The sequence below is a fragment of the Octodon degus genome, unplaced genomic scaffold, assembly GCF_000260255.1.
Source record: "Octodon degus isolate 3935 unplaced genomic scaffold, OctDeg1.0 scaffold00118, whole genome shotgun sequence".
NCBI classification, from domain to species: Eukaryota; Metazoa; Chordata; class Mammalia; order Rodentia; family Octodontidae; genus Octodon; species Octodon degus.
The window spans coordinates 2019024-2034638 of record NW_004524694.1 but is presented as its reverse complement, the minus strand read 5'-3'; the positions used below and the strand labels follow the sequence as shown (position 1 = coordinate 2034638).

The 15615-nt window shown below is 33.1% G+C and overlaps 1 protein-coding gene across 1 annotated transcript in view; it reads right to left on the bottom strand.

Moving 5' to 3' along the window:
• Vps13b (vacuolar protein sorting 13 homolog B) overlaps positions 1 to 15615 on the bottom strand; it is an 881657-nt gene that overhangs the window by 337336 nt on the left and 528706 nt on the right. The window contains 2 exon segments of the mRNA XM_023699943.1: positions 7758 to 7901; positions 12443 to 12569. Coding sequence (XP_023555711.1) covers positions 7758 to 7901; positions 12443 to 12569 — 271 coding nt within the window.

The window sequence follows — 15615 nt, the reverse complement described above, 5'->3', positions numbered from 1 at the left end:
TTCCCTATTACATAAACGAGGATAAAAAAATGAAAGGCACACTTTACCTTCTTTGTATAATGTTGTCACCTGGTGCCCATAACACCGCTCCTGACACACAGGAGGGGAACTTTAATATTTGAGCAAATAAATAGGCTACTTATATCCACTTAGCTAATTCCAACGTCTCCATGAATCTGAATCACCAATAATTTTGCCTAAAGTCCTCACTTTCTTTCTTTGATTCTTGTAACACTAATTTTCCATAAAGATATTAAATTTTTTATTGGTATAATTTATAGATACATAATGATCACATTCATCAAAAAGAATTTGTACCTGTACATAATACTTTTCACATTTTGCTCTAGTTTATTTGTTAATCCAATTGTCTATGCTTTATTCCCTAAATTATGAAGTTCTAGAGGGCAGTAGCCATAGAGTATTTGTTTTTCATACGTCTGTTATTATATAGCCAAACACTGACACATGATAAGCACTCAAAGAAGATTGGTAACCTACCTAGGGGTAGGTTAGACAGTTTTTTAGAAAGTTTAGATTTCCAGTCAAGAAACTAATAACTGATAAGGATCATCATAAGATGAAAATTTTAAACTTTTACTGTCTTCATGTTTTGCCTCTACCTAGAGGCAACTGTTATGTTTCTATCTGAGCCCTGTTCACAGTTCATGAGAAAATTATACTACTTTTAATACTTACAAAGCTTACCATAACTCTGATAGGCATAAAGTTCAATGTACCTAAGAAATCTTTCCATTATTGAGAGAAAGTAACAAAATAATTAATATCTTTCCTAGATCTAGATTTTAAGAAATTCAAAGTATGCCATCACAGACTTTCTTGTGTACTTAAGGCTCTGCTTGAACTCATATTTTATTAGAAACCGTGTTTACTGCTTAGTAACAAGTGGTCTATCCAGGTGCCTTTAAAGAGAAACAAAATATTCAGCATAGCAACATGAAAGAGAGCTCACTACCTGCACAATGTCCAAAATTCTCAATTCATTTTATAAGTACAAAATCATGTAACTTCCCATCTGGCCTTTTTCATCAATGCCTACCAGAAGATACAAAGTATCAGGATTAATTTGAATGTCAGTATATACCTTCATATCAATTTCAGATCTCAGGCACGAATATTATCTCCAACCACATGGTTTTTTTCAGAGTAAACAATGCCTGTATTTTACTTCTCGAAACTGTCCTTCATAAAATGTCAATTACTATACCATCACCTAGTTTAGAATTTGTTTCCCTCTTCTTTCCCTCCAAATTCTATTTCCAATTATTCCTAGAAATCCTTGGGATGTTCAAGGATATCTACAAAAAATTTTCACCTTTAATTAAAAGGTTCCTATTCAAAATATCATCAAAAACAACCTTTGTCTCTACCACCAATTTCTATGCATATACTCACGCATCATTCACAGCAAGAAAGTCTAATGTGTTACAATATAATTTATAATAAACTTTAGCCAGGTATAATACACTCTCAATATTTATGTATTCTATTAATTGTGCTTATACAATAATTTAAAATACCTAATATTTTAGAATGGTAGAACAAAAATATTAGTAAATTTACTAATTTATATTCAGAGAAAATACTGCTTTCTCAATATTCTAAATTCCCTCTGATACCGTACACCCATCTTGAAAAATCACAATTTTGTTTCAGTTGGTACTTTTGGTAGTAAAGATGCAGCAGGTATAAAAAAACTGAGGCAGAATAAGAACTTGATGAAAAATGGCTTGCGCTAAGGTATCACACATGGTTTGAAGTGTAACAATTTAAACTGTTCAGCATCACGTAGAACCACTGGTGGGGGTGGGATGCAGTAAAAGATGGAAAGAAAAAATCAACCAGATTTTAAACAATGAGCAAATAAAAAAATGTTACAACCAGCCCCATGGTTTTCTCACTGTTGAGCTAAGAATGCCTTGTGAAAGTATGATCTATGGATAGTCCTGCAGCAGTTCCTGCTGATGCTTTCTGTTGGAAAATAAATTTTGAATGTGGCTCCCCAAAAGTTACAATAACTAATTTCAAAAATGAAAAGCAGGTAAATAGGAAATAATCACAGGCTAAGTGCAAGAGTTGGAACCCACACCTAAAATTATAATCAATGAAATGACAGTATCTTACTCAGGTTATTCAGAAATGTGCACATAAATAGCAGCAGAATCCATTTGTAAAGAAAGGTAATGGGTAGGAGCAGCAAGGGGTTGAAGTTAATTTTATCTATTTCTTTTTTAAAAATAATTTTATTGAGAAAAAGTAGCAATGAGACAGTTTCAAAACAGTTACAATAATTAATGCATTGCATATTGCTGCTTTTGTAGTGTATTTCTTTAAAGAATACACGATAATTAAAATTTACAAGTTGCTTCCAAAAATAAAACCATATGGCTGGGAAGATCACTCAGCAGTCTAAGCACCTGCCTGGCAAACTCAAGGTCTCGGTTTGATCCCTGGTACCACATGCCATGTGGGTCCCAGAACACTGGTTATGCCATGCTGGCCACTGAAACTGGTCATGATGGCACATATCTGTAATCCCCTTGCTGGGAAGGCTGAGACAGGAGGATCACTACAATTCTGAGCTGTGTAGCAAGATCCTGTGCTATATCGTCCAGTCAATCAATCAATTAATCCATCCATATTATAAAAAATAAACTAACCATTGCAAGTTAACAGGTTTTAACATATTAACTACTTCATGATTTGATTGATTATAGATAGGCTGCATATCTTTCATGCTTTTAGTCTAAATTTCTCTAATACTTCAAAATTATAACAAATTATATTTCTTTATGATGTTCCTTTTGTGATTCTAATTGAAATAAATTGAGTAGGATAGGACGTCTGTTTTCAACTATTCCTTAGAAGACTCTGTATATTGATAGCTTTAGGAACATTTACAATGATTTTATAGTTTCCTTTTCTTGTATAAAAATGACCTTAATTATTTCTCCCTAAAACACTTGCATGAATTGAAACTCTTTAATTCTATTTATTCACATGGTCTTGCAAGTGTTTCCTGAAATTTACTGGAAGATATAATTAAACAAATTTTTCTACTAATTTGTATTGCAAGTTTTGATTATAACAGCCAGGTTCATATAACTGGCTTTTATAGATCCAAGACCATTTAGTAAAATCATCTGAAAGGCTAAAACAATTCTGTCAATCACCAAGCCATGTTAACCACAGATGGGGGCAACAAAATCAAGGCTGAACAGTAGAGCTCTATTTGGGGATTACATGAGAACAGTACAATTGGCTTTTATAGTAGAGCTGTCCAGGAAACTTGCTGACAGCTCACATAAATAGGAGGAAACTGGGATCTAATAATCTTAAATAACATGGCTGTTATACATGAATCCTATAGAACTCAGTGTGGTTATAGAGATGTCACTATAGAATGGGATTGTAAACTCTGGAGATGAGCTACATAAAGACATATAATTTGTACTATAAAATGCATTTTGTTTTTTTTAAATACTAAATGTTTACTTATCTGATATAGTTTCTTAGACTATCATATTATGTAGAATGAAATAAAAGATTAATGGAAGAAGCTACACATTTTAGAAGCCCCAAATCATGACATCAACAACACTGGAAGGAGAGTGAAGACCACAAAGTTGAAATACAAGCCCCATGGTTCAACAGCCTTACTTCACATAATCTCATTTTTCAGACCAAAAACACAGGACAACTTTTGTTAAACATAGGAAACAATTTGTTTGGTCTTTTTATCACTCAGAAGAGAACTCTGAAGTATGCGTTGTCCATTTAAATAAAATTAGTATCAAATACCTGAAATATTTGTTCAAGGAAAAAATCCTTAGGTCATCAGATTGTGTTCATACTTCTTTGTAAAAATATGTGCATTTCTCTCCCTTTTGTTTACAGTATGGATATATTTTCTCTACTAAATACCTATCACATTCCTAACTAATTTTAAACTTAATCTTTTAAAGTAAACGCCGCCAAAGGATTGCCTGAAAATATTAGCACTCTAAAAGCAGTAATACATGAATGTATGCAATTCCATGTTACTGAAATACATTGTATAACTATTTCATTAATACAGTGAAAATACACCCTAAAAAGTACAACGTATGGGGGAACTACGCGCTCAGGGCCCCCTCCTGTCCCTCTCTTGGACAGGAGCTTTCTTTCTCTCAATAAATATATTCTGCTCATAAAAAGGTACAATATATGAATATATGTGGTGCCATTTTACTCAAATATGTTGTATAGCTACTGCATCAATGCAGTGCCTGATGATAGACTGAGAACAGTTAGAATATTTATTCACATATAGTTCACTAAGAGGTCTCTTTAGATTCCTAATAAGTGGTATTTATTTTATAAATTCATCATTCTTGTGAAGTAGTTTATAATGCAACAATAAACAATTGTTACAATCATGTATAGCTTCCTGAATTTTGCTATGTTAAGTATTTTTAAAAATTGTAGTAATATAGTTGTTGTATTTATTTTTTTGAGAATACAAAATGACAAAACCTTGAAGTGAGATACAATTACATTAAACAAAATAATATGCATTTGACAGTATTTGTTAGACTGCATAGCGCTGTCTTCAAATTTGTTGTTTAGAATACCAGATATATGCATGCAAAATTGGAAAAAAAGTTATACGAAATTTAGAAGAGAAAAAAATTTAAAACAGAGTTTTTTTTTTAAAAAAAAGAATAATGAAACATTAACTGCTCTTTTCCATAGACCAGCAGAAACCAGCAGCACAATTATAACTAAGCCATCTTCCACACCTGCATAGATACAGCTCTTTCTCCCACCCCGCCCTCTCCTGTCCTTCTTCTCATCTCAGTAAATCCTTTCATTGCAAACAGATTCATTCTCTTTGCATGGTCTCTATTGTACCTTTCAGATTTTCTTTATTTTTTCAGGTTCTTACGCTAGCGAGACAAAACAATGTTTGCATGTTTGTGTTTTTAGATCAATATAACACCTCTTTTAAAGTAGTATATTTAAAGACAGGCTATTGTATCTTACAAATGGTGGAGGCCTTGGGAGAAAAACATTAACGGTGTTACCACTGACTGCCTCTACTAGATGTAATATCAAATATATCTGTAATATTTTGACATTTTTCAGTACTTTTTTTTTTTTTTTGCTTGCTTGTTTTTTTTAGACAGGGTTTCACTAGTCCAGGTTGGCCTCAAACTCTCAATGTAGCTCAAGGCTGTTCTAGATCTTGCAATGACACCCCTCACTCGGCTTCCTGAGAGCTGGGATTATAGGTGTGTGTCACCATTCCTGACATATTATAATTGTTTTTAAAGTAATCAACTCTTCTTTTTAAAATGATCTTGACTTACTACAGAATATTCTATGTAACTAAAATGTCTTTACATTCTTGGACATTCAAATATAAGTTTTGCTAATAATAAATGGAATTGTTTTATTTTAGTTCAGTGAAAATCTTTTCTCAATTCCTGAAATGCTGATAGGTACATTTCAGCAGAGTTACACAAAGTGGCAAATTATCCTGTCTCATTAGAGTCTGTATTGCTCAATCACAGTAACTACATATAACATACACCTTAACAATTAAAAATACAATAGCATCTATGCTTTTTATATTACTGGTAGGAGGAGAAAAAAGTCACAAATGCAATTTAGAAGCAGTAAAAACAACAGCTAATTTATGGAACTGTGAGAAATGACTCAATGTTCTTGAAAAAGCAATTATTAATCTAACTCCAAATGTCCATCTAGTTACTGAAATTGATCCTTTTATAGGAAGTAGAAGTATAGAGCTTCATGGTTAACCGATTTTTAAGCTGTACAAAGTTCTAAGACAAATCTTTAATTTGTGAATTACATTTCTTGGAAGTACAATATTCATAAAATTGGCACAAATAACATAGGAATCTAAAACATCCTTTTCTAACCTAACTGGCTCTAGATTTTATAAATGTATATATAGAGGAATACTTTACAATCTTGTTTTCCTATCATATAATTATATTTTTGACTGTGTAAAACATTTTTTAAAAGTTAGTATTTTGGAGAATATATAGTTTTATAATCCTTTAAAAATAGATATTGAGGGCGGCCAAATAACTCAGTGGATTAAAGTGCCTACAAGCAAGAGCAGGGACAGGGATTCAATCCCCAGGCATGCTGTGCCAGCCCGGCCTCCAGGGCACACTGAGATGGCAATTGAAACTGGGCATGGTGGCACATGCCTGTAATCCCAGCTCCTGAGAGGCTGTAAACAGGCAGATCACTATAAGTCTGATCTAGTAGTTAGGCCCTAAAGATCCTTAGGGGCTACAGTTAGATCCTGTAGATCCTTCCCTAAAATAAAATAATTTAAAAAAAACACTGAATAGAAAGAAATCATGGATAATAAAAGATGAGCAAGTCAGAGAAACCCCGTTTTAAAAAGTTAAAACTTTACCATATTTGAATAACTTTTTAAAAATAAAGACTAGATAACACACAATCTACGGCAGAATGGGACTAGAACTCAACTGCAAGATCTAATTTGAATTCTGGGATGTGTCACTTTGGTTAGGTATATGTGATGATTCTGGGCAAATCACTTATTCTTTTTTTTTTTTTTTTTTTTGCAATGTATTAAAATTAATACAGGGTCTACAGGTTACTACACAGATAGGACTTATACTGGTCCTCCTGTTTTCAACATCCCAAGCACTGGGATTATAGATTCGTGCCACCATGCCCAGTCTCATTCGTTATCTCAGCATGCCCCAGGGGCAGGGTCGGCATGGCACACTGGGGATCAAACCCTGGTCCCTGCACCTGTCTATGTGGGTATTTTAATCTGTTGAGCTATCTGGCCAGTCCCAGTTATCCTTTCTAAGGCACTGAAGTCTCATCTATAAAATGAGGATGAAGCTCATATCCACCTGATAGGGTTACTATGGTGTATTTCAAGATATGTGAGTTAACTTAATGAACAAAGCTGGTACCACAAATTGCCTTGTGGTAAGTAACTCTGAGTGACTCTTCTGAACACACTTAGTAAACAGAACTTGGAGGATTCTGTTTAACTCATACAAGAATAAAGGCAATATCTTTTTCAGTTATAAACAGCATCTTAACCTGGGTTCTTATAGAAGATGTAATCTAAGAATCCATATGATGAAGAATGTGTAGAAACAAAAAACAAAAGAAAATATATCTTGAAAGGCATCTAACAAGCAGAATTCTTTGTTTTATGCTGATATAGTTTGTGGTTATGGTATAGGCTTCTAATGTATACCAGATCAAATTAAAATTCTAGGCAGGCATTCAACTGTTATGATCGTGTCCACTCTTTACCGTGCATGGGAAACAAATGTTCTAGAACATATTTACTGAGTATATTCCTATAGTAGTGTTATGATGTTTATTTCCAAAAGAGCCTCTATTGCATGTAATGTACTTGGGTAAATGAAAACAATAGTGGGTTTCTGACAGCACACTTTAGAAATTTTAGCAGCATAACAAAATTATGTTTTTAACAGACTTTTCTGAGGTCAGGCCACAACAATTTTGTAAAGTTATATGATAAATAAGAGGAATGACACTAAATAGATTTTCCAAAATAAAGAACAGAAGATAATTCATGACTATATTTTGAGTAACAATACAGAATAATTAACAGAAAGCATGTAGTGTAATTATAGGTTTTGTATTGTGAGACTGGCATTAAAGCTGTGAAAGTTTAATCAGAATCAGTTAATCGTTACCTCTGTGAGCTTGTATGATGGCTCCAGTCCGGTCATATTTGCTACTATCAACTGATGTAAGAGTTGAACTTGAGCCACACTTAGGAAGAAATCCAGGTTTGTGGTTACATTCACTTCCAAGGAATGGCCACACACTAAAATTTCCTAAAGGAGATAAGAAGTAGAATAGAGAGTGAGATATATCATAGCATTCCATTGATAATTTATCATTCTTATTTGATTGACTATTACTACTTCCTAAGTTATCTGGAACTCAAGTTCACATGTTAATGAGGAAAGCAAAAATGGTAAGCAAAACCACTTGATATAGTTTAATACGTTAATAAATATTTATAAGTTCTTGCTATGTTCAGGCTTTGTATTACATACAAGGAGAATCATAATAATTTTTCAACTTTCATACCCATTTGTTTTTTTTTTCAGACCTTAAACTACTATCACTGCTTTATCATTCATTCATTCATTCATTCATTCATTCATTCATTCATTCATTCAGTTTTGTTCTAGGGACTGAATATAAGAGCTTGGTCTTGCCAGTAAGGTGCTTAAGCTACTAAGCAATCTCCCCGACATGTTTTAATATGTCACAAATGATGATATTCTATAGGAGAATTTTGTTCACCAATTCAAATGTACCAATATTTACTGAGCATTTCCTAAATGCCAGGCATTACAGGAGAGTACTCAGAACAATAAAGCTAAGGGTACTCTGCTCTTGAGGAAGTTATAATTTAGTGAAGCACACAAATATAAACAAGCAATGTAGGTATACAATTATAAATGCAAATACCACATTATGGGCATTCAGAAAAAGATACACTCCACGTGATTTATAACACACAGAGTGATGAAGCTAAAGATAGCTAGACCAATTAATTTTACTTCTTCGAACTGCTAAAGCTTTGGCAGCATTAGGCACATGTCTACTACCTAATTGGTGCTGTTCTGCATTATTGAATCACTTGAACATTTATCACTACAAAATGGGTTAGAGAAGGAAAATAAAAACAATTCAGAAGCTTCTCTTAATAAGCAGAAGGCACATCCAAAAAAAAAAAAAAAAAAAAAAAAAAAAGCAGAAGTTCTGGCTCTTGTCATGAGGTTCAAAGAGACAACCTTCAAATGCCTTGAAAAGTCCAAGAGATCTTTTCTTTATTAGTGGCATCCAAAGGAATAGATTTAAGGATACTATGTCTGCCCAAATATCAACTAGATACCTGACAGCAGCTTTTAATAAAGCCATAAGGTATAGCATTCTGAAATGACAATCTTTTTTTTTTTTTTTGGTTAAATATACTTTGTCTCTGTAAGTTTCCTGTATTCAGTCACCATACTTAGAATTCTTATTGTCTTCCTCAAACAATGATTAAAAAGAAAATGAAGTACACTGTTTCAGAAGACTTTTTAAAAAAAAAATAAATTACCATTGTAACATTTCCTAAGGAGATGAAATTTTATACTAAAATTATTGTAAAAAATTAAGACACTTTTATTTATAGAATTCAGTAAAATGTGTCTTATCAAAATTAGCAGGGGCTGGGGAGTAGCTTGGCGGTTTAAGCACCTGCCTGGCAAGTACAAAGACCTGTATATGATCCCTGGTGCCACATGCTGTGCTGGCCCCACAATTCCAGGCACACCATGGCAGGCCACCAAAACTGGGCGTGGTGGTGCACACCTGTAATTCCAGCACTGAGGATGAGACACTAGGATCAACATGAGTGTGAGCTGCATAGCAAGACCCTGTACCAAATAAAAAAAATACAAGATTTTAAAAATTAAAATGAATAAATAAATAAAACTAGCAAATGATCAATTCTGTAATAGCAGGTTAAATGGTATCAATGCTATTGGTAGAATTAGTATCATATATCATACAAAATTCTTCTTATAATTATTGTCTCTTGATCAATTTGATCATTGAAACAACCTGGAGGACACCTAAGAAGCAAAATATAAGGCAATTATGGTAGGTATAAGGAAAATGATGAAAAAGAAATTTAAATGTGTGGCTGAGAGTGGTATCTTATTTTTCTTATTATTTATTTATTTATTTTTCATTTGTGTATTTGGTACAAGTCTCATTACGCACATTGGAATCATGGTAATCCTCCTGTTTTCAGCCTCCCAAGAACTGGGATTTCAGGTGTGACCCATCACACCCAGACTCTGTTGCTGCCTCAGCGTGTCCCAATTATGGGGCCAGTACAGCATGCAGGACCAGAGATCGAACCCTGGTCCTTGTGTTTGCCAAAGCAGGGACTTTGTCCACTGAGCTATCTCACCAGCCCAGTGGCATCTTTTAACATGAAGCTAGGCTTGTCCTAGGTAGGTTTTCTGATTGCTAGCTTCCTGCTAAAAACTTTCAAATAATGCCTTCAAATTAGAAGACATGTTAACTAAAATGGGATGGTAGTTTAAGTCCTACACATTCTTTTGAATGTTGTGATGACAGGTACGTAAGAATCTCACGAAAGAGTATTTTCAGAAAAAAACTTATTATGATTTATGCCAAGATGTACCCCTAAAGTCATATGGGTTCATAAGTGGGGCTTCTGAATGGAGAATGATGTGCTATAGCTAAATGTGATGGGAGGTGATGGGATGTGATCAGAAGAGGAGGTTCAGTGTGGAATGGTCTGGTAGGTTGCTTTCTCTCCCAAGTTCTTCCTCCATTTGTCCCTCCTCCATCACACCATTCTGCCTTTGAGCCAGCACATTATGGACTAAAAATGTAAGCAAAAAACCCAGAAACAAACAAACAAACAAACAATTTTCCTCCTTTAAATTGTGGGTAGTGGATATTTTGTCCTGTCATGAGAAAGCAAGACAAAGCCTTAAAAATTAGAAGTGATTTTTTTTTGTTCTTTTTTTTCTGGTGCTGGCATGGAGAGAGGGATATTCAAAACTAACATATGTCAGACAAGTTTTCTTCTACTAAGATATACTCCAACCATATTACTTCATTTTTATGAGTCAAATGTAAACAGGAAATTAAAGCAATTCTAAAATATAACTCCTTCTTGGTGTGTGGGTACAGTGGTATATGCCCATGATCCCAGCACTAGGGAGGCTGAGGTAGGAAGAACTCACTCTGGTGAATTGGAGGGGAGCCTGGGTTATACCGTAAACATACGTGCCAGCCTGAACTACAATGTGAGACTATCTCAAAACAAAGTTAAAAAAACCCTAACCCAAACAGGCCCCCAAAACAAAAACAAAATGTAATTCCAATTTGTGTATTAATTTATATTTTCACAGTAGCACATATAGATAAAAAGTCTTTGTAAGGAGTTTCATGTATTCTAAACTGTGTTCTTAAGTGACAATGACATAATAAGATTTATGAAATCTTTATATACCTTTTGTGGGTATAAATAAACATTACTTAACACAGCCTTCCCCACAGGGCTATCATAAACAATAAAAACAAAATAAATAATCAAATCAAATAAAACAATAAAAACAAAAATAGTGTCTTTAAAAATTTAAAGAACGAGGGCCGGGGAGATAGCTCAGCAGAATATGCGCTTGCACAAGGGCCTGAGTTCAATCCCCAGTTCTGCCAAAAAAAAAAAAGATTAGAAATTTAAAGAATGAAAGATTTTACTGCCTAAAACTAATATGCAAATATTACCATATTAATATCTTAACTTTAAATGAGGTTATATTCCCAAACACCCAATAAGTTTGAAAATATCATAGTGAAAAATACATTTAACCTACAAAACGTCTTGCTTAGTAATATAGTGCATTGTAGAATATTGGTTGTTTCCTGGTGATTGGTAGCTGTGGTTCACTCATACTATCCAGTTTCATCATGCAGTATGGTCTGATAGTTCAGGAAAGATCAAAAATCAAAACTTAAAACATGATTTTCACTATGTATGTTTCTTACAGTATAAATTTATAAAACATTATAAATTGAGATGTCTTAGAGATTAAACTATTCCTTAGTATTCAATATGTACTTAATTTTTCTGAACTTTTCGCAACAACTGCCTACAGCAGCTAAAAAGGAGCAAAGTATAATGTATTCAGCATAACAAATTTCTAGGAAGTTTTTTCCTTTAAGTTATGGTGGTTTGACTATTATTACCTTCCTTTTTCGGGTATGAAAGCAGTACATAACAATGATCAGAACTGAAACCTGGGCCCACTAGTTAACAATGATTGAGTTAATCTTTTTTATAGCTTCTTCACCTATAAAAAATAGATAATATTTAACTCAAGGATGTTGTGAGGGCTAAATACAGTAATCCATGTGGAAATATTATGTAACATAATTTATGTGAGGATCCCATGTCATTATTATTGTTACTGTCATAAGCTAAGGAAGTTTAGAGTGTAGAGGAAAGAGCCAGAACAATTGGTTGAGTTCACACCCGCCTATTTCTATTTGTGAAAATATGGCAAATTGGTTACTTCTTTTATGCCTTAGCTTTCTCATCTGTAAAATACAGACAGAAGCAGATGACTAGATTATTATAATGATTAAGTTAATTATTACAGAGAAAACAATAACTGAAAAATGCTAGAAAATACTTAGTATAAATTAGCTATGATGAAAATTGCTATTATTATTAAACTAATTTGACTCCCTGTGAACTGAAACTGAAAATCCCCAACAAAGTATAGTTACTCTTCTAATTCAGACTAAAATGAAATTTACATTATGTTCTAACCTCAGTATGCAGATTTTCTGGAGAAATAATTTTGGTGAAAATGATGGCAGGTGCTCCAGTTATTCGGACAGAAAAATCTGTCAACATGGGGGTCAGAATTGCTCTCCTTTCCTGATGTCGTCGTATGCTAAAAGACAAAAAAGTTAGTAGTCATTTCAACCTTGCAGGAATAATTTCACTATATTTATACAAGTCTTTGCCCTATAACATATGTCAAAATTATATTGTGTCTTTTACCGAGTGACTATTTGTATATTTTTAATCACAATATCTTAACTTCAACACTGTAAACATATACAAGACAGCAAAAACCACATACTGAGAAATTTAGATGTAATTAAGAAATTAATAGTGGTATTCTCCCAGAACCTTTTAACAAATTAGTTCTGTTTTTAATTATTTTTGTTCTTCCAGTTTCACACCACTTTGGTTACAATCATAAAACTTACTAATTTTGGAGTAACTTTTACTCCAAAATTTTCTTATTTTTAATAGTTCAGTAGTTTGATAAGCGCTATCTTTCTACTCTTAATAGGTTTATGAAAATATCCTCTTAATGTCTGAACTTTTTTCAAGCTCTAGAAACCATCTGAGTTTATGGCTTATTATAGCCTATGCTGTCTATTAAAAGGCTTTTGTGTACCAAACCAAATGCTTCCTGAAAACAATCTTGTATGAGAAATAAAGAGTACTGTAACTCCCACATTACCAGTGAGGAAATGAAGTTTGGGGACTGGGCTAAGGCCACCCAATGAGAACAAAAATTCCATAATTGTACCTGGAGGGCAAGTTCACACTCAGAAAAGCTTTTGGCCTCTTTGTAAATTCTTTGTTCATTTTGACCTTTGATCAGTGATTTAGCAAAAATTTCAACAGGGCATTAACAAAAAAATCATTGCAAAGGAAGCTTTGTATGCATGACACTGGAAAAATGACACTGCAAAACTGCTAAGAAACCAAAGCTTAAACTAGTACAGATTCTAAACTCTATTCCTATTTCTACTGTCTATATCATTAGTTTTAAGTTTATGAAAACCATCATCATGTTTACATTTTACTAGAAACCATACTTCTAAATATCTTTGAAACTCTTAATTTCTTTACAAATATTTTCTTATATAATGATAAAATTGAAACTAGAGACTTAGTGTAAGTTATCTGATCAAGCCTAGATAAAACTCAAGTCTTTCTACATTCTTTCCCACTTAAAAAAAAAAATCAAACTAGTAGAGAGAGTACTAATGTCTTCTGTAAAATCTGCAATAGGCAGAGCTTTACATGATGTCTGCCAAAAAAGCAAGCTGGATCAGCTGGTTCAGTGAGACTCAAGTATTGGATTTCAATAAAGTCAATTTTAAAGAATTAAAAGATCTGGTGAATTGGAAGTAACAGGAAGAAGTATTAAAATTTATGACTAGAGAGGAAGAGTTTAGATCCTGAGAGACATCATAATTATAGTGTAATAGCTTAAATTCTAAAAAATGACCAATGTGAAAAACATGTAACATCTGATGTGCTCCCATTCGGGAGTGCTAAAATATATGAAGTATTAAAAATATCTTAAAATAGAAAAGATGGCAGAAAACCAAATATGAAGAAACACTAAGGCACTAATAGAAAATAAAAAGTACTTGTCATATATATCATATAGTTTTCCTCATCATATGAATTAAATCAGTGATACAAAATATGAAAGATCTATTACCACAGAATTTTTAAAAAATTAAATCAAGTCAGTAGTCCCAGTAAAGTATACATTTTCTGGTATGTAATGCTAACTTTTTTTTTTTTTTTTTTTTTTTTTTTTTTTTTTTTTGCGGAACCAGAGATTGAACTCAAGCCCTTGCGCTTGCCAGGGAAGCACTTATTCCACTGAGCCATCTCCCTGGCCCCGTAATACTAACTTTGTTTGGGTAAATATTTTAGCTAATGATTTTTAAAAATACATCATTAAATGTTTTTCAAGTATTTTCAAGGATGAATCATAAAGAAAAAAACACTGATGAAATAACCATAAGGCAAAACTAAATGTTGCCAATATTTTAAGAGATAATAAGCTACATTTCCAAATTAAAAACAATAAACTAGAATACAAAGAATTAAATGAGGTTTTTAGTGGTCTCAGTTCCAGCACTTTCAGTAAATGAAGTGAATAGACTTTTAATGGTTTTCTTGAGACAAGACAAGACAAGGATTTGGAATTGAGCTATCTATCTAGGGCTCAGGGTTTGTTTTTGTTTTGTTTTCTTTTTTTTTTAAATAATCTATTTAGGTCTCCCTACCCAGATCAGATTCTAGTGATCATCTTGTCTCAGGCTCTTCAGAGCTGGGATTACAGGTGTGCACTACCACATCTGGTTTCCATTGCCTAGCACCGTACACCTGGAATTTTGGGGCTGGCACGGCATGCAGTGCCAGGGATCCAACCCGGGTCCCTGGGCTTGCTAGGCGGGTTCTTAAACCGGCGAGCTATCTCGCCAGCCTCAGCAAGGAGTATTAAAATCTATGACTCAATATTTTTTAGAGATGGAGAAATTATCAGCTTATTTGAAGCAGGAGGGAAGAACAAAAAAAAAATTGTCCCTTTTGACAATGCAGCTGGTTGGAAAAAAAGTAGAGATTATCTGAGAAATCTCTAAAACAAATGAGAAATCCTTCATGTATACTGAGTGGCTCTCATTTGCACTACATGTGTTCTAGGAATACTCACTTATTTACATAAAAATGGTATCAAACCTTTGATTACCACACAGTATATGTGCATAACAGATGTAAAAATTGACATCAATTCTAGAAATATTCTCACAGAAAAGAACAGTAAAGATAATATCTTACTGACAGATTATTTAAATATGAATATTACCAAGAATTTTTGATAATGGAATTATTATATGTGAATAAGAAAATAAATTTTGTAAAAATTATTAAAGATAGGAGAACCCACTTGTGACCCCTCATGCTTCTTAGAGGCTATATTTATCCCTCCATATATATTTCCTACTCTTAACTCTACTGTTCCTTAGAATTTATTCTTAAAATTTTTTATTAAAGACATATATAATGAAATGTTTCAAAAAAAGAAAAAAAACAGTAATGAAGATCAACTATAATTTCCAGAAATGAAAATTTTTCTATTAAAATTAACATGCACAGCAGGTAGGAGAAACAGTATT